At 30.6% G+C, this 22,590-nt stretch overlaps 2 protein-coding genes across 2 annotated transcripts; one reads left to right on the top strand and one right to left on the bottom strand.

Annotated features, from left to right (window-relative positions):
• The first annotated feature begins 1,615 nt into the window (after positions 1 to 1,615).
• On the top strand, positions 1,616 to 7,672 carry LOC25499734 (uncharacterized). The gene is made up of 5 exons (XM_013595153.3): positions 1,616 to 1,889; positions 4,355 to 4,680; positions 5,635 to 5,730; positions 6,571 to 6,630; positions 7,135 to 7,672. Exons 1-5 carry the CDS (start codon positions 1,793 to 1,795, stop codon positions 7,336 to 7,338), a joined length of 783 nt encoding a protein of 260 aa, XP_013450607.1. The 5' UTR covers positions 1,616 to 1,792; the 3' UTR covers positions 7,339 to 7,672.
• Positions 7,673 to 8,100: 428 nt separating this feature from the next.
• On the bottom strand, positions 8,101 to 9,820 carry LOC25499733 (UDP-glycosyltransferase 73C3). The gene has a single exon (XM_013595152.3). It carries the CDS (start codon positions 9,787 to 9,789, stop codon positions 8,338 to 8,340), a length of 1,452 nt encoding a protein of 483 aa, XP_013450606.1. The 5' UTR covers positions 9,790 to 9,820; the 3' UTR covers positions 8,101 to 8,337.
• Positions 9,821 to 22,590: the final 12,770 nt, after the last annotated feature.

Below are 22,590 nucleotides of genomic sequence, written 5' to 3'. Positions count from 1 at the left end.
ATTATTCATTTTTTCTCAAGGCAAAGTTTCCATTTTTAAAATATTAGAACGCATGTTAAAGAGAAAGTGAGGTAATGAATATAATTCTCACATTTGATATATATATATATATATATATATATATATATATATATATATATATATATATATTATAAGCATTTATGGTACATGGTTATAAAAATTGTTCTTAAATATTATTTATTTGATGTAATAAAATTTACACACAACTTCCCAACTTTTATTCTCACGTATTGAGTTACTTTTTATTCCCGAAAAAAAGAAATGCAACGAGCAATAACCACCTACTTTCCTCTATTATTTTTCCTATTTTCATTTTATAATTTTAAACTAAATTTTTTATAAAAAAAAATCTAAACAAAATATTAAAAAAGTTTCTAGGAATATCAAGAATTTATGGAAATAATATTCCCGATAATTGAATTCCTAAGAAAAAATGAAAAATAAAAATAAAAATTTTACTCTGAGAATAAAAGTAACACAAGCTCGCAATTGAAACAAAAGTTGAGTCTTATCACAATCATATAAACTAACATGTGAAGTGAAGATTTTTTAAATATGTTGTCATCCATATTTATTTTAATGAAAATTTTTAACGAAAATTATATGCTAACCTATCCATAAATATAAATCTCTTTTTAAATTTTAAAGTGAATTAATTATTATTAATTTTTTTTAATATAGATTTCTTTTAAAATCATTTCTAGGCTATACGAACCAAACTTAATCAAGGAGAACAAACTGGTGATTAAAAAAAAAAAAAAAACTGATTAGTAAAAAAAAATAAAAAGGCTTAAATATGATATTAGTCTCTGTAATTTGGGTCGGTTTTGCATTTCGTCCCTGTAAAAAAAAACTTTGAATTACATCCTGTAAAAAATTTTTTGTTTGAAAAAGGTCCCTGGCCCCACTAAAACGTTGAAGTGGCATGGTTTTTGCCACGTGGCAGTTGCTGACTGTGCAACTTAGGCCACGTGGCATGCCACATAATATTAAATTTTTTAAAAATAATTTTTAAATTCTAAAAATTGTTTTTAAAATTTTAAAATATAAAAAAAATAAAAATCTGAAAAAAAATATTAAAATTATTTTCTGAAATTATTTTTATCATATAATTTTTTAAAAAAAATTATTATTATTTTTAAAAATTATAAAATCTGAAATTTTTGAAAAAAAAATGAAATGATTTTTTTAATTTTTTTTTAAAATATGAATAAAAAAATATAATTTTCAAATTAAAAAAAATTAATATTCGAAAATTAAATTTTAACAGTTTTTTTTCGATTTTTTTAAATGATTTTTGAATTAATTTTCATATTTTTTTAATTGAAAAAAATAATTTTCAAAACTTTAAAAATTATTTTAATTTTTTAATTACGTGGACTGCGCGCCACGTGGCAGAAGTTGCACAGTCAGCAACTGTCACGTGGCAAATCCATGCCATATCATAAAAAATGTGGGGCTAGGAACCTTTTTCAAACCAAAATTTTTTTAGAAGGATGTAATTTAAAGTTTTTTTTAGATGAAAATCAAAACGTGCCTAAATTACAGAGACGAAAATCATATTTAAGCCAAATAAAAATAAAAATTGACTCATCAAAGTTGAAAGAAAAAGTGTGTCGCCCACCCTTTCTCCTCTACTTCCGTGGCAGCGCTGTGGGTTCACTTCCAACACTAAACCCTAGGGTGGGTGTATTTTAGTAATTTCGTATTTTGTCATTTCATCTCTCACAAGAATCTTCTGTCTCCGCGGCGGTTTCTTTTGCAACAGAAAATGATGAAGATGAGTTCAGTAGCACTTAGGTCATTCAAATTCAAATCCAATTTTTCACTTTCAACAACAAGAAATCTTTCTACTTGGTTATTTCCAGGTAGATACCCTTCTTGCTCATTTCTGAATCTGTTGTTGTTTTACCATGTGTTTTGAAATTTGCATTTTCACGCTGTCGACTCTCAATAACATAGAACCTATCAATTTTGAATTTTAGCTCTGGACTCCCAGTAACTATGTCGAATTTATGTGTAGTGTTACACCTGTTTATCCCAGATATTCTCTTCATTGCAGTCTCAGAATTAATGTGATAACTTTTGCAGTTAATAATAATATGCTATTTTTTTCATAACAAATCTCAACATACAATAAACCCTTCAAACAGTTTGCCTTTTCCTTGATGTGTGTTATAGTTTCTAAGGAAGGTAGATCAGACATAAGATAGTTTAATAGTTAGGGAGATAGGCAAGATATCTAATTTAATATATAATTATATAAACCATTATTTACACTTGAATAGAAGGCAAGCGGGGGCGGGCAACAAGTTGTGCCGCTGACAATCAACATGCTTTTATACCATTTGCTTTTGACACTTTCGGTTTTCTAGCACCAGAGGCTGTTGATCGTCTACATAGAGTCCAAAAGGTCATGCATAGCAATGTCATGTCTCCTAGGTCCATGAATGTTGTGTTTACGAGGATTGGTTTTGCCATCCAAAAAGAGATCTAGATTGAAAAGTAAACATTTTATGTACGTAGTCCATTCCAAGACATTATGACTCATTTGATACATGTAGTTGAGAAAATGACTCCCTTGTTTCAAACTATTGATTTTAAGCTCTTCTTGTCAGCTGATAACAAACTGATCCTCGTTTAAATAGTGTTTATTCCTGTTTTTTGAAGATACAAACTGGACACCAATTGGTCTGACGTCTTTTGTGTGGGTAACATTGAAGAACTTAGGTGTGGGAGGGGAACAAAGTGCTAGTGGAGGTTCAAACCTGACTAGGGTTGATGCCAATTAACGTGCAACATCATTTGTCCTGCATACCTGGTTTTTTGAGGGTGATAAGTCACTATCATATTTTTTTTCTTTCTTTCTTTTTGGGTGGTGTAGAGTCTTCGCAATTTGCTTCTCCTCGTAATATTCTTGGGTATTTTGTACGATAATGAGGAGTTAACCACATCAATTTCCTTCTCATAATAAAATTTCTTACTATATGCAAAGTATGTGTCTAGGCTATTCTTTTTGCTAGTAATTATAAAGAGTTACCTCCATAAGGACTCAAAGCACCCCGTTTATGTAAAATGTAGGGACTAAAAATGGGTAAAAAATATATTGTGATTAAATTATAAAATGTATATTTTATAGAGAATAAAAATATTTAACCCAGTGATAAATATCACATGTTAATTCTCCCCTTTTTCAAAAAGTTATTCGTGAGTAATTTGTTTGACTATTTTTTCCTCCAGTCTACTAAGTTTGGGTCATCATTTTCTAGCTTGTTTCCATGATCGACCCTCCCTAAATCATGTTGAACAATGGTCGATGTCATGGGTTGTGCAGACTCTGAGGATTTAATCAATATGTATTATGTATATATGTCTACAGTCTATTTAATTCATTAAATGCCTCATCGTTTCAGAAATAAACTTATTTTGTATATGTCACCATATGGAAAACTACGAAGATTCTACCATGAATCCTTACCAGTTACTATATCTTATTTGACATGAGAAATCACAATATATGATTTCTGTTTAAGAATCCTACATTTAAGCTTAAGAGTAAACTCATCATGAAACATTTAAGGAGGGTAGACCAAAATATAAATGTAGCATAGTTTGATGGTTAGTGGGAAACTGTGGCCTTATCATTGAGAGATCTGTAATCCTTCATGACTGGACATTATGAAGTTGTTTGATCCACATGGCCGTGACCAAATCAGTGTACAAAGATTTTCATCGGTGTTATAAGCTATGGTTTCGAAGGGTTTTTTGTTGTCTGCTAACTGACCATCCCTCATTTGAATAGTGTGTTGGGACCAGCTTTCTTAGTGATAAAAACTGGGCACCAGTGGCCCCAACATTTTTTTGAGATACTTGCGACATGTAAGCATCTGGCTATGGGAGGGGAATAGGTGAGCTGGTGTAGTATCAAACCTACATCATCATTTGTACCACCATCTGTTTATTTCTGGGTGCTGGTGTTTTTGCAATTTTATTCTCTTTATACTCTTGGGTACTTGCATATTTTGTCCAATAATAGGATGGTTTAATACACTTACCTCAAAAAAAAAAAAATTACTGTTTTGAGGGTTATAGGCTGTTTTCTGTAAATATTCAAAATCGGGAGGGTCAGCATAATTTCAGGAATAAGGAGGAACTGAGTCTAATAAAGCAAACCTCTATAAATTTTAGTTTTCGTATAGTTCGATGAGAATTTCATGTTTTCTGTTATAAAGCCATAGTCTGTCTGTGGTTAGGATGTTTTGAATTTGTTGTTTTTATTTTCTCTTTGATGATGATTTACTTATATAATCCTTATGATCACCTAATTAAGCAGGAAATGGAAATGCTAATCAGCAGGTTAACAAGTCAGAGTCTCCTGATGAATTTGAGCAGCGGATATTTAGTCCTGGTGGAACTTCCAAAACTGATTTCATTTTAGATAAGCTGAATCAACAAACAAGGGGTCGAGATAGATCTGGTGGAAGTTCCCAGCTGCTGGATGATCTGGAACAAACTTTTGACACATTATCTGATGGAATGGATGGGAAGCTGAATAATGCTGCCAGATACTTTGAATATGATCCTGATGAAATCGAAAAAGATGATTATTCTTATCGGTATGACACCACCTTTCATCGTGGATCAACATATAATACAAAGGTATGCCGAATAACAATCCCTAACTTCGTCAGGTATCACTGTTTGTATTACTATTCCATATTCTGTATATTTGCATTCTCTTACTAATTTTTTAAATTTTGTTTGGAATGAGGGCAGCTTATAGTTAATGTCTGAATTGGTCTTTAGATGTGATCAATACTAACAGATATTTGGTGGGAAATATTTCATGAAGTAAAGTGAAGATTATTTTGTGAAATATACCTGGTTTCTCAAAGATACCATGAAGCTTGTTATGGGAACTGCTGAAAATAATTTAGAACCTAAGTTTTTTATTGCATAGTGATCAATATTCATTATTATACTCTAGTTCACATTGAACATGAATGAGACGTTGCTTTCAAGGAAGCCTTGTCTCAAGCAAGTTTTTTGTTCTCTTCTGTTGAAAACAAGAGTTTTAGGGGGGAGAACTGGAATCAAAACAGATGTTGACTGATATAGAAACAAATATTTCACACATTGATTTAACACGTAGCCTGAATTTCACTTATTGGTTAAACATGTAGCCTGACCTATACCTATTCAGCCTAAGTTGTCAAATCACACTTCACTCGCAGATAGACAGACAAACCCTTTTGACCCAAAACACAGTTTCCCTTTTTGTTCCTCTAAAGGAAAATTCTGTGTTGCAGTAGCATAGAATATAATTTTAGATGGCTGGACAGAATTATTGGTGTTTTCTCTGTCTTTTTTAAATTATTGTGATAATATTGATAAAATCCATTGTATTGCTGGATTTCAATTACATGAAATAACACACACATTTGTACTATTAAGATTTGATATATGGGCCAATAATGTGGATAAGTTATTTTTAGCTCATCAGTTTTTGTCTGCTTCAAAAAGCAATTGATATGGTGATTTTATCTGGTGTTTCTTTTGTACTAGCTGTATCAAATTAATTTTCTGATCTGTGCAACATCTTTCTTCATACAGGATCTTGATCTAACAAAGCCTGCTGCACGAAAACCCCCCATAAGAAATGAATTCGCAGTATCCACCAAAGATGTTCTTAGTCAAGCAGATTTCAGGGTCAGCACTTCGTTCAGAGTAGTTCTGTTATAAGATATTTTATATATCATAGCTGTAATTAACTAATTACTTTCTATTTCTGTTTCTTATGTTAAAGGTGAAATTTTTCATGTACATGAATTTGTTCTTTTTGCATGCAAGTATTATGAAACAATAAAAGAAAATGATTTTGTTAATTTGTTTGGCAAAGCTATGGTTCAGAGCTAATTTTGGAATGCATATAAACTAGACTTGACAATTGTCAAAGATATTTTATACATATGGCTAGGTAGTCTGTGTACAATGCCCACCATCTTATCATTCTAAGATTCTTGGAAAAGGTGTATGAATGAGTCAACCTTAGATCCTTAACTCAGACCTCAGAGGATGACATGTATATGTTAACTCCCATACGTATTAGTGTTAGAATACAGATGACATGCACATGTTACGCAAGAAAACAAGGATGAATTGTCATAGATTTCGGATTCATTTGAACAAGGGCAGGAGTTGTCCTTTCAGTTTTTCCCTAAAATATTATGCCTTGCTTCTTTACACCTTAGATCCAGTTTGGTATCCTTATGAAATTGTGTGAAAAACTCAGGATGAATTTTTTCATATGCAACTCACATAAATTTATTGTGATGTTGTCGTGCTAAAGTCCTCATTGATTTATGGTGGTTCGACTTTTATTGTGGGAAGGCAGATGAAGGTGAGGAAGATATTTGCGACAAATCTGTTTAATTGCTGTAGCTCGTGTTATTGAGGCTAAGATTTGTATATTTACGTTGATAATTAAAAAATGTTCCTATCAATGTTATTTCTGGAATGACTCTTAGTAGTATCATTGATTTTATGCAGAATGTAAGATTCCTGGCAAACTTCATAACAGAAGCTGGAATTCTTATCAAGAGAAGCAAGGTAAGTTCTAATCTGCTGTAGGTTTTTTTTTTTTGAATCGGCAAAAATTATTAAGCTAGGCTAGCACAATATGCACTTAACCCGCAAAAGGAGGAAAAAGAGTATACAAAGGCCTTATAACAAAAAGACCCCACAACACCAATACAAACTCAATAAAAAAAACCTTTACAATCCAGCTACAAAACAGAAGTGGAAAGCTGCGCACAAAGCAAGACCTCAACACAGGAAAACAAGGTGCAAACCAAGCTACCTATAGCAAACCTCCAAACCGCTCCAGCTGCCCACACCCAAACTGCACACTCCCTGCTGTCATGACAGCAACCGAACCAGACTCACAACACTGCTGTAGGTTAGTAGACTGGGTAGGAACGGTGAATTATTAAGGAAAAATAAAGGGTGGATGCTCTACAATTTGTACTGCTACTGTAATCATTTTCCTTGTTTCCTCCTGCACATTAAATATTGGGATCTTACCAATTGTTTATTCTTATTCATTGTGACTAGACTGGCATCAGCGCAAAGGCTCAAAGGAAGGTTGCCAGGGAGATTAAAACTGCCAGAGCATTTGGCTTAATGCCCTTTACGACAATGGGTACAAAGACATTTGTTTATGGGAGAACTATGGAGAATCTCGATGATGACTTCTCGTACAGGAGTGAAATTAGAAACAGGCCTAGTGAACTTGATTTGGAAGGAGACAGCGTTTAAGGCATCCATATTAATGTCTATGCAGTGGTGTTGAATTAGCTTGCATAATCTTTTTTTCTCTTTTTTTGGTTTCTCTACCTTGTTTGAGAGACGGTTGAAATTTAGCGAATAAGTGATTTTGCTAGTATTCCTTGATTACTATGGTGCCTATGTAGTACTTTTATAAATTCTAAGGCATTGAGCATTCTTTTCTATCTGAGAAGTAGGAACTTTGGGGTCTAATCGAGCCTATTATGTTGAAGCTTAATGAACTGAAAGAGTGTTATTGAATACTCTCTTTAGACTCGTATACAAGCAAAAGAGTTAAATATATCTAGTCCCTGTATAAATTTTTCATCGGCTTTTAGTCCTTATAATATAATGAGAAATGCTAGGATCACACCTTCTAACGCACTTCAATTATTATTTATTTATTTTAGTCCCTATATAAATTTTTCATCAGCTTTTAGTCCTTATAATATAATGAGGAATGTTAGGATCGCACCTTCTAACACACTTCAATTATAATTTGACATATTATTTATTTATTTTACCTAATGACCGGTTGTATTGGTTGAGAAAATATATATTTTTTCCCTGCACTATTCACACACAACACTGCAATGCTCTTTAATCTCCCAAATTCCATGGCTCCTTTCAATCTTTCTTACACACTCATTGCCTCAGTTGTCTCCGTCAATCTCTTATGGTAAATTTCTGAATCCTTGATTTCAAAGAACCCATTTACAGTTATTATGAATCAAGAGTGAGGAAGAAATTCACATGTCATTTGTCAGGTGGACTTTTATAATAATGATTTATTGTTATAAAGAAGTGAGAACATATAGCACCCTCTTCATATAAATACGTATTGAATACATCTTCAAGCATGTAACTTATTACATAACTTCATGATTGCAGCGTGGAATATGCAATAATAATAAAAAGAAAACAGATAATGACATCAAAAGGACAGATGTTATAGATTGTATCCCTTCATGTGTCAACTCTGCTGCTTGATCATTGTTCCATGATATCTTGGATAAGCAAATTTATATTAAGATGAGAGGATCCACCTTTTTCAACAGCTCTTTTTGCCATCTCACTTAGTTTACTAGCCCTTTCTCTTCTCTCTTTACTTTCTTCTCCCTCATCCATCACCATGCATATTGCCTCTTTAATACCTTCCTTCTTCACCAACACACCTAAACTCTCTTCCACTCCCAACCTCATTGGAACCTCTACACCAAGGCTCACTCCAATCCTCAACACTTGAGTAACAAGCTTCTCATTCAAAAATTGGTCAGCAAATAACGGCCAAGTTACCAATGGCAAACCAGCACTTATCCCTTCAAGTGTTGAATTCCATCCACAATGTGTTAAGAATCCTCCAATTGAAGGGTGTGATAATATTAGCACTTGTGGAGCCCAACCTCTAATTATAAGGCCTCTCCCTTTGTTTCTTTCCTCACTAATCCATTTTTCCAACTCTTCGCTACTTTTATTTCCTTCCCTAATAACCCAAATAAATGGCCTATTTGTCGCTTCCAATGCCAAAGCCAATTCCATAAGCTGTGAAGGAATTAAGTTGCATAAACTTCCAAGACAAGCATACACCACAGACTTTGGTTGGTGCAAATCTAGCCACTTTAAGCAATGATGTTCACTTATTGAGGCTATAATACCTCTTTGTGCCTTATCCAAACCATCTTTGTTGCAAAGTGAAACTGGTCCAACAAACCATACCTTGCCATTTTTTTCCTTCTTGTAATCCTTAACATATGCTTTCTCCAACTCCTCAAAAGTGTTTATGATTTCACCATATGACTTCATTTCAGCATCATGCATCTTCTCCCCAAACTCCTTCAGTTCACCTTTCAATATTCCTGGTATCTGCTCTTTGGTGACTTGAATTTGGTCAGGTATGCCGGGCACAGTAAAATACTCAGATTCTGAATCGACTCTTTCAAGAATCTTTGAAGTTTGTATCTTGAGCATGCAATGGAGACAGAAGCAAGAAAACCCATGGAATGAAATCCTTGGAATTTTATGGTTTTCAGCTATTTGAATAGTCCAAGGAATGAAAAAATCAGAGATTATGCAACTTGGTTTTGGTGTCAATGCATCAAACAATTCTTCAGCTGGTTTTTGGAGCAAGGTGATTGCATGGAAGAGATTCATTCTCATGTCTATTGAATCCACCATGTCAAAATTCTCACACCCTTCTGGTAACCCTGCTTGTTTTGTTGGAAAATTGAGTGTTACTATTTTGATTTGGAGGCCAGAAGAAACAGCACGAGAAAGAACTGAAGTAAAACGTGATGCATTTTTTGGTGTAGTAAATATGGTAACAATAACACCACGTTGTGCTAACAGTTTAGCAATGTCTATCATAGGTATAATGTGTCCTTGTGCTATTAAGGGAAATAATACAAAATGAGGAACATCATTAATGTTTGCTGGCAACACCATGGTTGGAAAATAAAATTAATGATTTCTACTTTGAGGGTTACCCTTGAATTGAATTGAAGTGTGTTTCAAATATATGTCACACTTTGTTTTATAAAGATGAGATGTGTGTTCTAGAAGGTTTTATAATATACTCCCTCCGTCCCTTAATAGATGACCTAGTTGACAATATACATTATTGACTTGACATACTTTGACCATATTTTTCTACTAATTCACAAAGATAAATAATATCATGTAAGATGTTGTTGGATTCGTCTCGATGAATATTTTTAAAATATTAAATTTTTATAATATTTTTTAGTAGAGAATTGAAGATATCAAAGATAAAATATATGCATTGATACGTGTGTCAGAGTCAACTAAATCATCTATTGAGGAACGGAGGGGGTATTATATGGATCACGTAACATGCTTTATGATTACCTCAAATCTATGTCGGGGCCAAACAAAAGAGTGAGAGTGACAGAGAGAAGTGACGTGAAGATTCAGTATAATTCTATGTTTTCCTAGAAAAGTACTATATAATGTCTTACCCACTTATTTATTTATCTCAATTATCCTTTGTATGATCACATCATGTTTATCATGTATCATTGATTGAATTTGTAACCTCAAAGGTTGGAATTTAAATACCATATGAGCTAGCGTGAAATGTCTAATCAATAATAATTTTCCATTTCCTAATTATTATTTTTTTTATAGAAAAATGTACAATAAATTTAAAAGTATTAAAATAATTTTAACAAATTTCAGTATATTTTGTAAAAAAAAAAAAAACAGATTTCAGTATATTATCATGTCAATTTGAAAGAAGAAGAAGAAAAAAACTTGTCTAAAACTTCCTCGACGTGTAGTGATCCTTTGCTGCACATTAAATTCAATTAATTTTGTAAAAGAAATTTATTTAAAAATTCTACTCTTTGAAAGCGTATAAACGCCAATAGCTAATTAGATGATTTGTCAAAAAAAAAAAAAACTAATTAGATGAACTCATTTAATTAATGGACTTCGGTTAAAAAAAAAATTAATGAAAAATGTTTTTTTTTTTTTTTTTTTGAATAATTGAAGAATGAGAAATGTTAGTAGGTTGATTTTTTAAAGAAAAATGTTAGTAGATTAATTGTTATGTTAGTATTTTTTGTCATGATTTGAAGTATAATTTTTAACTTATTTAATCTTTTATCTTAATCAAGTGAGTGTCATCCATCCTTTCGAAGTTCAATTAATTAAGGTTGAATTGTTCGTAATATCCAAACTCAAATTTTAATCAAAATATTCTTTAATTAAACTTTGTTTACTCTCTTTTTCTTTTGGAACAAGAGAGTAAAGATCAAAATATTAATTAATTGACATAATTACTTTTATTAAAATCACATTGGTTCATTATATCTGAAATTGAATTTATTAATAAAATATGTCTATGCAGAAAAAAAGTTATATAGTGCAAAAATAATTCACAAAATCTGAAATTGAATTAGTTAGATTTTTCTAGCAAAAACTACATCCATATAACATGTGAGATATTATTGAGTTTGGCTGCTGCTTCTAGATTATTTTTGGCAGCCTCTTCACCTACATAATTAAGATAGGGACAATTCATTCTCTAGACAAAAACCTTGACCAAACACATGTGCATGGGAAGGTCCGAGCATTTTCAACCCTTTCAATTTGATACAGGCAAATTTCGAATCTATATACTTATATTAAAAGAAATGTCCTTTGAAATTACCATTTTGCCCCTATTGGGGGCAATTTGGTAAATTAATTATTGGCTGAGTGTTTTTTTTTGAAGGTTTCCTATGAATTTCCATTTTTGCCCCTAACCAATTTTTTTAATTATTTTCTAATTTTTATATTTTTAATAGCTTTTAATTATTTTTGAATTTTTTCTCCCAAATTCAGCTGCTTCTACATTGCCGTTGTGGGAGATTAAGGTATCGTTTGACCCGACTTTTTTCAAACTTCTCTACATTTTTAAGGAGAAGTTAGGCCAAACACAATATCAATTAAGTATTTACTAAAAAAAGAACATTTTTTGAACGCATAAAATTGAATGGAATGAGCTTTGACCAGAAGTTGTTGATGTTACTTTAAAAAACTACTTCTACATAATTTATTTCACAAACACCTCTTTTCAACTCACACTTGAAACCTTTTCTTTATTTTTTAATATTATATTTCAATATCTTTTTCTTATTCAAAAAAACTAAACATATATGTTTCCATGACACCAACAAATATAATATCATATAGTATAAATTCCAACATTTATAATAGTAATTTTTTTAAGAAATCATCGGGCTTCTTCATGAGATTGTCAAGATAATTCCAATTGGGACTAGAAATAAATTGTGTACGAATATTGTGTTGAAAGATAAAAGGTATTATTTTCTTATTTGTTGGCATAAGATTATAGGATTTTGTATAATTTTGATAATGATCTGAAAGATGTCTTTTCTTATGCAGTGAGAATATAGTTGATGTAACACTATGGAAAAAATATTTCGTAGCCTTATCATTTACCATCTATTTACCTTGAGTTCTTTGCTTCCATTTTGTAGTCAATGACAACCCAAATATATGTAACAATTAGTCAGGTTCGAGGCTGGTCATCAACCTACATTATCCGGTTGTTGAGAAGTTTAAGACTTAGTAAGTTTGCATTATGATTTCACAATACAGTGTTAGAGTAAATTATTATTTCACAATCTAATTTGATTTTTTTTTACCATATTTCTTGAATTGTTGTCGCGACCTTAACACTTCTCAAGCTTAGAGTCAAAGTATCAGTCAGAACTTAAGTCAGAGTTCAGCTTCTTCTCAATGTACTTCATAAAACGATTTTTTCAATATGTCTCAAGTTAGGCCAATTGTTGAATTTATAAACTTAGTCAAGGCCTGCTTTTTTTTTTTATGCACAAACATGCTTTGAATTTTTTACGCACAAATTGAAAATACATATTGCATTATTCTTTATTTCATGTGCATATTTGTGTTAGGATACATATTGCATCACTATTTGGAAAGCAACTAAATTCAATCTTAACCTGTTTGGATAATATTACGAGAGTTTCACCAAATGTTCGAAGACATCATCGTCAAATGGTGCTAGCTATAGATGCACATGCGGGAGCGATGCTTAATTTCCATCTGTGTTCAACAATGTTAATTGGTCAACGGGGTTCATATAATGCACATGAATGCATTTATCTAGCCTTTTTACGAAGATAAATTAGAAGTCATGATACATTTTCTTTAGCTTAAAATCAGTTATGCTACCTTTATTTTATAAATTATATGTAACTATATTCGCATACGTCTTATCCATGTTAATATGCATTAGACTAATATTGTTGTTATTTCCCTGTTTAGCATTTCCCAAACGAGGTGTCAAGAACAATTCTAAAAGGAAAGCGCAAAACAATCACTCTCATTAGTTCCAATTGTTTTCATCCTAAAAATTATGTCAATTCCTAATCTCATAAACTGATTATATGATCTCTAAATCAGCTCATACATATTTTATGATGAATCACAATGTTCCGTTGTTTTAACATCTTTTCTTTCGAAGAATTTTTTTTATGCCGTGATTATCTAAGGTTATTATTTTACCTTAGATAAACATTAAATGTAAAAGTCTGGAGGAAAAAATTAGGTTAAAATTTGAGCTGACATTTTGCATAAATTAAATATAGGGTTAATATAGTAAAGTCACGCGAAAAAATACGTTAAATCTAGGGTTAATATTGCTTCACGGGTTAACATTTAGAAATAAGAGATGACATTTTGCATAAATTAAATCTAGGGTTAATGAAGTAAAGTCACACGAAAAAATTAGGTTAAATCTAGGGTTAATATTGCGTCACGGGTTAACATTTAGAAATAAGAGATGTCATTTTGCATAAATTAAATCTAAGGTTAATATAATTTGTTTAGTAAATTTAAAGAGAAAAATTAGGAGCGATTTGTTTATTTTGATTTCACTAACAATTAACGTTAACATTTTATTTAAATTAAACAGGATTAATTAAATAGGGTTAATACATTAAAATTAAGCAAAGAAGTTAGGTTAAATCTAGGGCAAAATTTTGCGTTCGGGTTAACTTTAAGAAATAAAATAGGTTAAGTATAGCAAGATGGATTAACATTTATAAGTAAGAGATTAGGTTAAGTATAGCGAGACGGGTTAACGGTTATTCCTTTCCAAAAAATCAACATATAATTGGGAACATCATTTTATTTTACTTTAGATAAACATTAAATGCAAAAGTGTGGAGGGAAAAATTAGGTTAAAATTAGAGATGACATTTTGCATAAATTAAATCTAGGGTTAATATAGTAAAGTCACGCGAAAAAATATGTTAAATCTAGGGTTAATATTGCATCAAGGATTAACATTTAGAAATAAGAGATGACATTTTGCATAAATTAAATCTAGGGTTAATATAGTAAAGTCACATGAAAAAATTAGGTTAAATCTAGGGTTAAATATTGCGTCACGGGTTAACATTTAAAAATAAGAGATAACATTTTGCATAAATTAAATATAGGGTTAATATAAATTTTTAGTAAAATTAAGGAGATAAATTAGGAGCGATTTGTTTATTTTGATTTCCCTAACAATTAATGTTAACATTTTGATTAAATTAAATAGGGTTAATACAGTAAAATTAAGCAAAGAAGTTAGGTTAAATCTAGGGCAAAATTTTGCGTTCGGATTAACTTTAAGGAATAAGAGATTACAATAGTTGTTATATTATTTTTTATGTAGTGTTTTAGGCTCTGTATTGTAAAATTTTGGTTTACGCAGTTTTGATTTTCACATTGATAAAGGACAACAATTTTTCGTAATTTATAAGATTTCTCCTTCATAGCTAAAATTTTAAAAAATACGTTATTCAACCCGTGCGAATTCGCACGGGTTTGTAACTAGTTTTCTTTAAAAGTGTTTGATTGGGAAAATATTGTAGCATCCTATAAACTTAGGTTCTCAATCAGTGGCGGGAAGGGACACCCATTTTTATTTTTTTACACCAACCTAATATTTTGATTTAATAATCATTTTGGTTTTTTTTTTTTTTGTGGTGGCCGGGATTCGAACTCCGGACCTTGCATATATTATGCATTGTCCTTATCAACTGAGATAAGCTCACGGTGACTCATTTTGATTCTTCTATTTTTACCGTAAACATTCTTCTAATTTTACCATCATATAAATTGTAAGAAAATTTCTTTAAAAACATCATTTAAAACATGCTATATTATCATATTTTAGATCAAATATTTGATGAATAGACCAATCAAAACTTTCAAATTTAAAACAATGGGATCAATTTTGCAAAATGATAACAAATAGATGACCAAACCTACAAATAAACCTCAATTAGCATGGCCCTTTCTTTTACTATACATATCTAAAAAAAATTGGGCACCAAATTTTTTGGATAAAGTGGATATCAATGTGTTTTTATTTAAAAACGTTAAATTTGTAGAAAAGAAATAGTATGGCGAAAATTATGCCAACATTCAAATCTTGAGTCTATTGAAGATTCTATTAAAATTCACTAGAAAAAGACGGGCATTCACATGCTAAATTTTTCAACCGATCATGTCGTAATTCCTATTCGACATATTTTATGAGTAATTCTTGGTTGATATTTTTTGTAAGCTAATAAGAAGAAAAAATTACAGATCTTGAATTTAACCCTTACAGAAAAATAAATATTAATCTAACAAACAAAGTTTTAGGTTCAAACCCAAACAAAGAACAATATTAATCTAACAACTCTACTACTAACATTTGTCAATTAAAAACAAAATTAAAATAGTATTATTTACAATTGCAACGTTATACGGTAGACATGATTAGTTTTAAATTTAAAGATACCGATTGTTATATTTCCTTGTACAATTGGTATACCTTTTCAAGAAAATTGAATTTTTTTTTGTTTGCTTCATCGAAATGCTTACTTCTTAAGAAGGCATTAGATCCTATAACACTTGTGTTGGATTCTGAAGTATAACTAAGTGAATTGTTTCTGACTTGTTTATTATGCAGTGTTAGTACCAGTTTCAAGCATTAAGTTCTTTTGTTTGTGCGGTTTGAAATCACATTATTCATTGAGTTTTGGTTATTTCTTTTAGATCATTTTAATATATACTAGCGAAAAGATGGGCATTCATGTGCCCGTTTTTCTGCTCTTTTTATTGCGTTAACATTTGAAAATTATGAAAACAATTTTTTTATGAAATTTTAATTTTGATCAAAAGTAAAAATAGAAATGTTTTTTTGCTTTCAAATTATAACAGAACAAACAAACCATGGTTATATATTTCAATGAAACCAACAATATAACAAACCATAAACCCTAAATTCTTTTTTTTTTTTTTAACGACACCAACAACAATCTTTATTATAGAAAAAATTGTTGTTTAGGGTATAATTGAAATAATGAAAAATTAAGTATAGATATACTTATATAGTTTGTTACACTTTTTAAATGATAAAGGAAAAAACTGAATGTTACACTTTAATTTTAATATTTAAATTTATTCTTATCTATTTGTTACATGTGTTATTTGTATTGAAAATTGAGGGTATTTTTGGAAAAAGAAAAAGTCAGCTCAAAAGAGTTTTTTTTTTTTGGTCAAGTATCCTAATGGCTAGAGAAATCTAACTTAAAGGTGAATAAGTGAGGTGTCCGGGGTTCGAACCCCAACCCCTGCATATAATATGCATTGTCCCTTACCAAGTGAGTTGGACTCATAAGGACAAAATAATTGAAAAGAGTTATTTTCTTTATATATACTAGAACCAGCAAAATCCAACTAAATTATACAACAAATTGGATTGCTTATTACTTTAGACATAATTCAGCTAACAATCAAAATTATCTTTTTAAACTATACTAATTTTACCAAATTGATAAGCTAATCTCAAGTTACAAGACAAATTTTATCAAAAGACTTACATTTTATGTCCCGTAATTTACCTTCAATCATTAACCATATATTGCCAACAATATCCTTTATGGTGTTTTCAACCTCGAAGTAACGGTTGTCCCAACCAAAAACCATCACACCGCTCATTTCTCTAGTTGTAAGTTCTTCGTATTTAATGACATCTCTTTCCACCATTTAAAGAGCAATGTCTTCGAGAAATCGTTGTGTTTGGTTTCTACCAAACCGATAATACACGGTTTAGTTTCAAGATAAAGTTTTTTCAATTGAAAGGTTTTCTCGCCGGTAGAAGCCCCTCTGATGTTCCAACATAAAATCTGCATTATTGTTGTTGTTGAATGTAGAAAAGGGTTGTGGCAAGGTTGTAGATCGCGAAATTGAATCCAAAAAGAAAAAGTAAATTGATGAAGAAAAAAGGGAAAAAATTTAGGGTTTGGTGAGAGATCGTAGAGAAAGAGACAGACAGACCCTTTGCATATAAGTTCAAATGAATCTAATAATTTTAGATTTAATTATTTTGATAAAATAAAATAATATTTTTAAAGAAAATTTGAGATAATTTTTAATATATTAGTTACTCGGATATTAATTAATTTGTCTTTTTTTTTAATTAATTAATTTGTTTTGTAACTTGAGGTTAGTTTATCCTCCATGTATGTTTTTTTTAGGGAATTAATTATTTTGTCTTGTAACATGTATGTCTCATTCTTCATATATAAAGAATAATACATATATTATTTACAAGACAAAATATATCAATGGTTCATGCATGTAGCTTTGAATAAGAGACAATCAATTGTATGTGAATTATCTAATATTTAAAATTATTTTCTTTTATATATTAATTTTATTTTTATTTAATTAACAAAACATGCATTCACCAAAGTTTGGTAGGTTTCCAAAATAATTCTCTTTGAAAATTGATTCAAGCAAGATGAGTATCAACTCACAACATTAATTTAAAAAAGTGCAAAATAATATTAAATGTTGTAGTGGTTGTTTTATAGTAGAATTTAAACAACATCAAATGTTTGCAGACAATCATGAAATTTCGTATATCTCGTCCCTTCAACATTTCACTCTCACAAGCCTAGTGTTTGGGAGATTGTGGATTTTCATGGACGCATTGTCAATTATTATTATTATTATTATTATTATTTGGTAAATAAGTAGATATTTCATTCATCGATAGATAACAAGCTAGTGACTGCAGAAACATCAAATACATAAAAACAAATACAACACTAGAGCTAACAAAGGAGAGAACACCGAATGTTGGAAGTCTTGGAATAACATCTTGCACCGCAAAAGTTTCAAATTCATAACTCTCTTACTCAAAATTGACTATCTACATAATAGACATTAAACAATAATGACCAAGTTTGCATAGATCCAACAACACTTTAACACATTTTAAACAACACCACCAACAAAAACATATGAAATGAATCTTTGTCAATCTTAAAAGAAGCTCTAATGTCTTTGGGTTACCTTACGTTTAACCTAACTGTTAAGCATTAAAACGGTAGGCAGGACCCATACCAAATTCATAGAAACGAGTTTGGGTATGCTCCATTTAATCCATTTAGCCTTTAGATTCCAGATATGTGGCAAAAAATTAACCAAGATTTAAAATTTTATAAAGTACTTCTTTAATAAAAAAAGATGCAATTTATCTTCCTTCATTCACCTCTTCCCCAATAACGTGATCTGAAGCTTCTCTTCTCCTCCCATCGCCGCCCACCACCACCACCTCCATCGCCGCCAGTCGCAGCCCTCTCAGTGAATCACAACGCCGTCACTCTCCCCTATTCCTTTCATCGCCGTATCGTTGTCGTTGCCGCCGTCACAAACAAATCCATCACCGCTGAAAACAATAACCAGAAAACAAATCCATCATCTTCAGAAACAATTTCATCGATCAAACTTATGAATCATGTGTACAGCTCGCAAGATGATAAAAAAATTCAGGTTTTGAAAAAATTAAACACTCTTGTAGCTTTATGGTTCATTTAATAATAATATTATGATTGACTGAGAAAGCGGTGGCAGACGTAGGAGGGGGTGATGGTGGGCGGCGATGGGAGGAGAGGAGAAAGAAGAAAGAGATCCAATAACAACAGGGGAAAGAGAAAAGGGGGAGAGAAGAAATCCAGTATTTTTATTGAACAAATACATTGTTTTTTAAATTTTAAATCTCAGCTTTTTGATTTTTTTTTTTGCCACATGTCTTACATCTAAAGACTAAATGGAGTTAATACTAAATGGAGCATATCCAAACCTCGTAGAAACCATATTTTAATTAAAGAGGGGTCAATTATGGGAAAAGAGGACATGTTATTTATTCAATTGTCATCCTAAACACTTTAAAGTATATGAAAATATAAATAAATAATTGACAAAATGAATAACGGAATTATCATCATCATCTCTTTGCAATAGTAGGGTAATGCCGACAAAATAATAATTAATGTTGCATTAAACTTTAAAAATGATAAATAAATAAACAAACAATTTTTTCTATGAACGCGACATTTTTTTTTGACAAAAAATGCGATATTTTTTTTGAAAGAACTAAGAATGCGACAATTAAAAATGAACGTAGAAAATAATTGATTAATGAATCTGAATTGTATATTAGACATTTTGTGTTTTCGAAATTACCAAATTTTACAGATATAATGAATGTGTTTTTTTTTTTTAAATGAATGTGTTGTTGTTATATAGCCGTTAAATGTCATCAGTTGTATGAATAATTGGGATTGGTAAGTTGTTACGATAAAAAATTTAATATTAATATTGCATAACAGTATTATGTCTCAAAGTATACAAATATTATTTTTATGAGGATTGATTTTTTTCATCTAAAAAGATTTAACGATGTAGTTTGTTGTTTATTTGTCTTCCACCCATGTGTAATTTTTTGTATACATATTATACTATTAATAATTTGATCTCTCATAATTTTATACTAGTTCAATTTAATTTTTCACAAAATAAAATACAAATTACTCTTCAACACTTTTTTTAGGTACTCTCCAACTCATTAGAACAAGAGTAATGATATTTGAACAACCATTTCATGACAACTTTGTTGTTCTTTCTTGTTATTGGTCAAAAACAATAGAGAGAGAAAAAGGAAGAGAGAGAATAATAACATAATGTGAGTATGAGAGAAAAAGTTGTCTAAAAGTTGTACAAAAATGGTTGTACAAATATCATTTCTCTTAGAACAAATAGACTATTTTCCTCTAAAGAAAAGAGATTATTTTGTCGAGGGTATTTAAATGTTAAGGATAACTTTTTTTTTTTTGTTAAATTAATTCATTTGATAAGGATATTGTATTATACAGAGGTCGGAATGCAAACATTAAACCTTCCTGCCACTCCAAAGTCCAAACAATTGATTTTAATTGCAATTACTCCATTACTACTTTTACTCCAAATGCAATTTTATTTATGCGTCAATGTGTTGTTTCTTAACCCTTATATTTTTTTGTTCTTATTTAATAAGGAGACTTAATTAAACCTCAATGTCTCTCTTAATCTTTCTTTTAACTCTATAACCTTTTTAATATTTGTGTTCCAGTTTCTTTACAAAAATAAAAATAAAAAAAATCATATTAACATGGATTTGTACTCAAGGCTTAGTTGACAAAGGGGAAGGAATGCACAATAAAATATTAGTTTGTAATAAGTGATTGATGTGATTGAGATATCGTTAATTTGTTTGACTATCACTTTCCATTGAAAGCACTGTGGTTTGATTATGTTCTTGGTTAAAATTTTGTAATTATTCTTCTGTTAAATTGAAGTTTGTTCCTAGCATCGTTTCAATTGGTCAACACAATAACATGATGTAAGATGTTTGTCTTATTCTTAGAAGAAAAAAAAATTTAAAAGTCATTATGCTTTGTAAATGATACTTACAGATTCACATTGATATTTTGGAATCATATTAAAAGCAAGTATATGCTATGCTTTTGGATCTTGAATATCCTATTTACATCCCATATGTGGATGAATTATAGTTTGAAAAGCTCCCATATCTTTTGATCTACTCCCTCCGTCCCTATATATAAGATCCTTTTGCCAAAATCACGGGAATTAAGATAGTGGATATTTGCATTAAAGTTATTTGTAATCACTATTGTTTTTACAATTTTATCCTTTAAGAAAGAAGGTTAGTTTATGTTTTCAACATATTATTTATTGTTGATTGAAGAAAAAGATGTATAATAAATAGGGGCATGTATGTAAAGAAATAATTAATGTAGTTGGAAATAACAAAGAGGTCTTATAAAAAGTAAAAAAAATTCTCAAAAGGGTCTTATAATTAGGGACGGAGGGAGTACTATTTTAATATATAACAATGGCTAATTATTTTTTACGTTTCATATGCACCAGTTTGTGAGATTTTATTCCATCAACCAAGAGAGATATAAAGGTTTTCTTATTGTTTTCAATTGTACAAATTAAACGGGGTTTACTTCTTTTTAGTTATGTTTTTTTTTGGTTAAAAATGTAGAAAGAATTAACAAAAATCATTTGTATGCTAAGTAAAATATATTGTGTGCAACCTATTGAGAAACAAAGTGAGGGAGAAGGAGAACAAGGAGGAAGAAGAGGGAACCACTTGGAGGAGCTGTTTTGGAAGGCAATGGCATTGGACTTGGATACATAAAGTAAGAAAATAGGAAGGAAGTCATGGTGGTTACCCCCCAACACTGTTACAACTACGTCTATAGTTGTTGTGACTTGTGGTATCATCAAGGGTATACAAGCTCCATCTTTGTTTCCTTCATTCTATCAATTTTTTGTTATTTTCTTTCATTGTTTTATGGGTGGATGCAGGGACTACAACAAAATGAGCTGGTTATAGAAGTAGAATATTTCACATCGTTGTAGTGGAAAATACGTGCAGAAGAAAATTTTACTTGAGTTGGAGCTCATATACATGACATGCTTATGATACGAATACAAAAAGCTCAACTAATTTTTGCTTATGTGAGTTTCCTGGTCTTTGATTGATAATATCAAATGAATATTCACTCATGTTTCATGCACGTGAGCATTTACTGGTTTCTGCAAATTGTGTTAGTTTTGAGAAAGATTTAATGTTTTCATCAAACACACCTCCGTAAACTTCACTCATGTTTCATCCATATTAATCTTCCATAGATAGATGAGTATGCATCGCAAAACTAAGTATGTATTAGGTAACTCCTTCCATGTTAACGAAGTGCATGTATCGTCTTACCTATCTTACATTTTTTATCAAAGTCCGATCTTTCTTTTTTTGAGGGGGATGTATGATCTTTCTTTTAATTTTAATAATTTTCTCCAAGATATATTAAGAAAAACAAAACCAACATAAATATGATAAAACATACTGTTTATGAGTTACTACGTTAGCGCAGTGGAAAGAGACAGACAAATACAGAACGCTAATACCGATAAATAAATTGGATTTGGTAAGGTTAGTGGCTTAACGTGGAGTAGGAAACAGTAATAAAGACATTAATTAATTCATATTAATCTATTCCACTAGATTCCAAGTCATATCCACATCGTATTAAAATAACAGCATAAAAAATACTAAATAGTCCCAGTTTTATTTGCGTGTCACATGCTGGTTGGTAGTGCCAACACTCGTATGACACAACACAATGAACCTTCCTTGTTCCTTCCTTCTCTCTCTCTCCTTTTCTTTCTCTCTAAGTTAAAGGGCACCGTATAACTGACATTAAATAACATTAAAACACTGTCTCTATCCACTGTAGTAGTACATCTACACGTATACATACATTGTCATAGAAGAAACAACACTAAAGAACATTC

The sequence above is a fragment of the Medicago truncatula genome, chromosome 7 (genome assembly GCF_003473485.1).
Source record: "Medicago truncatula cultivar Jemalong A17 chromosome 7, MtrunA17r5.0-ANR, whole genome shotgun sequence".
In the NCBI taxonomy this organism is placed as follows: Eukaryota; Viridiplantae; Streptophyta; class Magnoliopsida; order Fabales; family Fabaceae; genus Medicago; species Medicago truncatula.
Note: the sequence above shows the minus strand (reverse complement) of the source record. Positions and strands in the feature narration are given on the sequence as shown.